Raw genomic sequence first — 6,347 nt, 5'->3', positions numbered from 1 at the left:
AATGTATTAGCTAGCTAGTCACTAACAAATTAAATTCGTAAAATTCATGCAGTAAATCCTAAAGCAAGGGGCGCATCATCTTATTAATTGATGAGATCTTTTACGGTAAATTTTACTTGTGCTAAGCGGGAGTAGTATTGGATTATAGCAGCCGTTGATTTCGTGGACATTTTCCTTACCTTAAACAACTTGTGTTCCTGGTAAGCGATTACTTCACCGGCCCCACATACATCGCACCCTGCCTAGTTCAACTAGAGGAGAACGTGCTGCCGTGTCTTCCGCCTCCTGCGGCTGTCCGGACACGCGCTCATTCCATGTTGCTCCCGCCGGTCATCCGCTGCCATGTTTCCCCCTCCGCCAGCCGTCTTGCTCCAAGCTAGTGATCTCATCTCCGCTGCTCACTCCTACGGCGCGGATTCGCCGGCCGTCCAACTGCGGACAATAGAAGCGGTTCTCTTGTCTATCTCTAGGTGTTTTTTTTTACAACATCTTGTCTATCTCTAGGTGTTACACAGCGGAGCGTCTCCCGCATTTACTGTCCCTGGAATCATGCTTATCTTGCATTCTTTCAATTCAAGTGTGTGATGGAAGAATAATCTGCTCCAAGCGTGTGGTTTTGCGTTGAATCGAACATCAGAAACTCATTTATTACTTATTAGTGAACTGATTAGTTTCCAATAGGTGTTCATGTATGACAGCCATGATTTTTCGGGAGCTGTCCGTGAATGGATGGACCTGCCACGCCAGGCGAACCCTCCTTTGGAAAGAATCCTGTACTTTTGTGCGGGCAAGCGAAGACTTTACCCATTTTACCTTTTAAAGAAAATATACTGCACATCATGTCTGCTAGTATTAGTAGATCTCATCCCTTGGATTGACCCTTATAGACGGTTCATATTCATTTGTCCATACAGTAAAAGAGCTCTGATTGATACTTCCATTGGTCTGCAATGACTATCCATTTTTTCCTCTACACAACATCAAACAACACTTTCACACTACTTACATGATAATAGGCTAGTAAGCATAAGAAACGTTATTAGTGAAGAAACAAGTCTTTATGATGGATCTAGTAATGTCATTTTAATCATGTGTTCAACATGAATTATTGAACATCCATGGTTGCATAAATTAGAATGCACACAAAGCATATCTACATATAGATTGGACCAACCAAATTATGTTAGCGGCTAATGGGTGGTTACAGATATATGCTGAAGGGGCCACCAAGCAGCAAAATAAACAAGTGATATACGGTACTGTATTTAAAATTTGTTAGCTTAACACAATGATGTGAGCATCGTTCCTGAAACAATGGGCTGCTCGATGGCACGCCTCCTCTCCCTCTGTTTCTATTTATATGCACAAGGACTTGCGGTACAAGTCAAGGTTACAAGGATTGTTACACAAGAAATATCCCTAACTAATCTTGGTTAGCCGCACGGGAGAATGTCTCCCTAACACGCCCCCGCAGTCTGAACTCGGTGCTTCGCCGACGTGAAGACTGGATCGAAATTCATGAAATAAGACAGACGGTAGCCCCTTAGTGAAGATGTCAGCAAACTGAGAACTGGAGGGTACATGTAACACTCGCAGAGCCCCAAGAGCCACCTTCTCACGCACAAAATGTATATCAAGTTCGATGTGCTTGGTACGCCGATGCTGGACTGGGTTGGCCGAGAGATAAACAGCGCTCACGTTATCACAGTAGACAATTGTAGCGCTATCAAGAGGACGCCTGAGCTCCTGCAGAAGATTACGGAGCCAACAAGTCTCGGCAACAGCAGTGGCAACAGTACGGTATTCAGCCTCAGCGCTAGAGCGTGACACGGTGGGCTGGCGGCGAGATGACCAAGAGACCAGGTTGTCACCCAAGAACACACAGTACCCTGACGTAGACCGGCGAGTATCTGGACATCCTGCCCAATCAGCATCCGAGTAGGCAACGAGAGAGTGAGAGGTAGAGGAATGTAGGGTAAGACCATGATCGAGAGTCCCCTTGAGGTAGCGAAGAATCCGTTTGACAATGAGGAGATGAGGTTCACGGGGATCGTGCATGTGAAGGCAAACTTGTTGAACAGCGTAGGAGATTTCGGGCCGAGTAAGAGTCATGTATTGAAGAGCGCCGGCTAGACTGCGATAGAGAAAGGGATCAGCCACAGGAGAACCGGTAGATGCAGGAAGTTTCGATTTGGTATCAACAGGAGTGGGGGACGGATGACAGTCACTCATGCCGGCACGGTGTAGGATATCTAGGATATATTGTCGTTGAGATAGGTGAAGAGAATGGGGTTGGCGAGTGACAGAGATACCGAGAAAATGATGAAGGGGTCCGAGGTCTTTCATGGCAAACTCGCGGCTGAAAGTGTTGATGATGGAATGGAGAAAGGAAGTGGTGGATGTGGTAAGAACAATGTCATCAACATAGAGAAGAAGGTAAGCGATGTCAGAGCCGCGATGGAGAGTGAAGAGAGAGTTATCAGATTTGGATTCAAGAAAGCCAATAGAACGAGCAAAGGTAGCAAATCGTTGAAACCAAGCCCGAGGAGCCTGTTTAAGACCGTATAGTGATTTGAGGAGACGACAAACATGAGTGGGACGAGAGGGATCGATAAACCCCGAGGGTTGTTGGCTGTAGACTTCTTCAGAAAGGTTGCCGTGAAGAAAGGCGTTTTTGACGTCGAGTTGATGGATGGGCCAATTTTGAGACACGGCGAGGGAGAGAACAACACGGATGGTGGCTGGTTTGACGACAGGGCTGAAAGTCTCATCGAAGTCAATGCCAGGTTGTTGTGTGAAACCACGAACGACCCAACGTGCCTTGTGACGAGCAAGAGATCCATCGGAATTAAATTTGTGGCGAAAAATCCATTTGCCACTGACGATGTTGGCGCCAGGAGGGGGAGGGACGAGAGTCCAGGTTTGGTTTTGGAGAAGAGCATCATATTCGTCCTGCATGGCTTGGTGCCAGGAAGGATCACGAAGAGCGACTAGATAATTGTGAGGAATAGGGGAAGAGACGGTGGCGGAGAGATTGAGTTTATCGATGGGAGGTGGGAGTTTACCGGTGGTGCTACGAGTGCGATGGATGACGGGTGGTGGTGCTGAAGGGCGGCGAGTGTATACATGAGTAAAGCTAGGCCGCGGCGCTGCCACGGCAGGAGACAGAGCGGTGTCAGGCTGCCGTGGAGGCGAGTCAGGGGAAGGAGCTGCCACGGCAGGGGAAAGGGGTGCCGCGGCAGGAGAAGAGGCGGCGGCAGGCTGGCGTGGGCTTGCGGCAGCAGAGTTCTCTGCCGCGGCAGGGGGTGGAGTGAGAGATGGTGGTGCCGACGTGGGTATGGTGGGAGGGATTGGTAGGAAGTGAGGGTCTATGGGGTCGATGATGGCAGGTGGTGTAGATGGTTGTGTGATGGAGGCATAAGGGAAAGTATGTTCATCGAACGTGACATGTCGGGAGATTAGGATGCGTCGAGAGGATACGTCGAGACACCTATAGCCTTTGTGACGGGATGGATAACCGAGAAAAATACATTTGGTGGCGCGTGGGGCTAGTTTGTGGGGACTAGTGGAGGAGATGTTGACATAGCAGAGACAACCAAACACGCGTAGGTGATCATAGGATGGATGTGTACCGTATAGGGTGAAATGTGGGGTTTGGCTATGGAGGGCTGCAGTGGGACGAAGGTTGAGAAGATGAGTGGCAGTGTGGAGAGCCTCGGCCCAAAAATTGGGAGGCAGGGAGGCTTGGAAAAGAAGGGTGCGGATAACATTATTGATGGTGCGAATAGCTCGTTCGGCTTTGCCGTTTTGTTGAGAAGTGTAGGGGCATGAGAAGCGAAAAATGGTTCCATGGGATTGAAAGAAGGAGTTTAGTTTGATGTTGTCAAATTCTTTGTCGTTGTCGCATTGGATAGTTAGAATAGGGAGAGAGAAGTGGGTGGTGACAAAGGCATGAAAAGTAACGAACGTGGCAAAGACATCGGATTTCTTGCGAATAGGAAAGCTCCAAAAATAATGAGAAAAATCATCAATAATGACTAGATAATAGGCAAAACCAGACATGCTAAGGACTGGAGAGGTCCATAGATCACAATGTAATAGTTCAAACGGACGAGTAGTAGACGAGTGCGACAAAGAAAATGGTAACCTAACATGTTTCCCTAATTGACATGCATGACACAGGGAGGATCCTGTTTTATTCGGCAAGCTGGTGGGTAGTGGTGGCATGGAGTTGTGGCCGGGGTGTCCGAGGCGGTGATGCCAGAGGTCGTGGGAGATGGTGGCGAGGAATGTAGCGGCATAGGCAGGTGGATTGACGGTGTAGAGAGGGCCTGGACTGTTACATCGGAGAATCACGATCCCGCTGGGAAGAGCCTTCACAGAAAAACCAAAACGATCAAATTCAATGGTGCAGTGATTATCGATGCAGAATTGACGAACAGATATGAGATTTTTGATGATTTGTGGAACTAGAAGTATGTTGTGAAGATAAAGTGGTTTAGTGAGGGTATGAAGAGTTTGGGAGCCGACATGGGTGACAGGAAGAGTTGCACCGTTCCCGACGGTGACAAATTGGGATGAGGATGGAAGTAGAGAGTGGAGATTACCAGAATCGGATGCCATGTGAGAGGATGCACCAGTGTCCATGTGCCAGTCGTTGCCGGGTAGCTGCAGGTTGTTGAGGGCAGCGAGGAGGGCCGGGTCGATCTGTTGTTGCTGGTGGGCGGTGGGGACGTAGGAGCCCTGGGCTGTGTACGCCTGTGGTGTTATGCTGGGGCGCGGGCCGAGGAGGCCTGGGGACGGCGGCTGCCATGTTGTTGACGAGCGCGGCTGCCACTGTGTTGATGGAGGTGGCTGCCACGGGGCCTGCTGTAGCTGGGCACGAGTAGGGGCCCCCGTCCAGGGATTGAACTGCCAGGGATTGTCGCGGCCGCGCCCACGACCGCGTCCGTTGCCGCGTCCGCGGCCTCCGCCGCGGAAGGTGTTGGTGAAGTAATTGGTGCCGCGGCCGCCGGCGCGATCGCCCCCGAAGGGAGCAGGCGACGAGCCCCCGAAAGGGGCAGGCGACGAGCGATCGCCAGAAGGAGGGGCACGGGCGCCTCCATTGTTGGGCAGGACGCTCTGGCCCATGGCCCAAAGTGCGGTGGAGGCGGCGTTGCGTGCGTCGGTGCGTCGCTGGGTTTCTTCCAGGATGAGGGCGGAGCGCGTTTGAAGAAACGAGGGGAACGGCACCTGAAAGGGGAGAAACGAACGCAGATGGGCGTAAGTGTCATTAAGGCCTCGGAGGAGCGTCAGAACCAGCGTTTCGTCGCTGATGGGCTGGCCGACGTCGGTGAGGGAGTCGGCGAGGTTCTTGAGCTTGGCGCAGTAGTCGCTGATGGAGAGATCGCCCTGTGGCGTGTTGCGGAAGTCGGCCTCGAGCTGGATGGCGCGGTGCTTCTTGTTGTCGCGGAAGAGGTTCTCGATGGCGTCCCAGATGGTGAGCGCGGTGGAGCCAGGACGCATGACGATGCCGAGGAGGTCGTTGTCGATGGAGCCGTAGATCCAGGAGAGCACGGTGTAGTCATCACGGCCCCAAGCAGAGGTTGGAGACGTGTCGGAGGGAGTAGCCTCGCCGGTGACGTGGGCGGTGAGGCCGTAGCGGCCGAGAGCGACGAGGAAGAGCTCCCTCCAGCTCGTGTAGTTGCCGTCGGTGAGGCTGAGGGTGATCGGTACGTGGAGCTTGATGGAGGTGGCGTAGGTGGAGGGATTGGTGGTGGTGGGTTCGGTTGGGTTAGGGTGTGGGGAGGGTATTTGGCCAGCCGGAAGGGAAGCGGCGGCGTTGGTGGCGGCAGTGTTGGTGGCGGCGATGAGCTGCTGGTTGATGGCGGCTTCGCGGTCATCTAGGGCTTTGGCACGAGCCTCGAGCTCGCGCTCCTTGGCTGCGAGTTCTTCGGGAGTCATGGTGGGAGAGGGGAGGGAGGCTGACGGCTAGGGTGAGGATGACCCGCTCTGATACCATGAAACAATGGGCTGCTCGATGGCACGCCTCCTCTCCCTCTGTTTCTATTTATATGCACAAGGACTTGCGGTACAAGTCAAGGTTACAAGGATTGTTACACAAGACTAACTAATCTTGGTTAGCCGCACGGGAGAATGTCTCCCTAACAGTTCCATCAACCAATCATTGGGAATGGGAAAGCAGCTTGGCTTTGTCATACGAGCATTGTAAATGAAGGCATGCTAGTATTACCTGCAGCATAGACACTTTCGAATGGATGCCAATGACGCGAGTCGATGTCGGGAAGTCTCTTGAACTGCAGTGAGTCAAGCTGAACCATGAAGAGACCAACAAAGGACCACAAGAA

At 51.9% G+C, this 6,347-nt stretch overlaps 1 protein-coding gene across 1 annotated transcript; it reads right to left on the bottom strand.

Annotated features, from left to right (window-relative positions):
• Positions 1–4,205: 4,205 nt before the first annotated feature.
• LOC127310279 (uncharacterized) lies at positions 4,206–5,970 on the bottom strand. Its single transcript, XM_051340963.1, has 2 exons — positions 4,608–5,970; positions 4,206–4,374 (listed from the first exon to the last, which is right to left on the bottom strand). The coding sequence occupies exons 1-2, from the start codon at positions 5,941–5,943 to the stop codon at positions 4,340–4,342; spliced, it is 1,371 nt and encodes a 456-aa protein (XP_051196923.1). The 5' UTR covers positions 5,944–5,970; the 3' UTR covers positions 4,206–4,339.
• Between the last annotated feature and the right edge of the window lie 377 nt (positions 5,971–6,347).

The sequence above is a fragment of the Lolium perenne genome, chromosome 6, assembly GCF_019359855.2.
Source record: "Lolium perenne isolate Kyuss_39 chromosome 6, Kyuss_2.0, whole genome shotgun sequence".
In the NCBI taxonomy this organism is placed as follows: Eukaryota; Viridiplantae; Streptophyta; class Magnoliopsida; order Poales; family Poaceae; genus Lolium; species Lolium perenne.
This window is presented reverse-complemented; position numbering and strand designations above follow the sequence as displayed.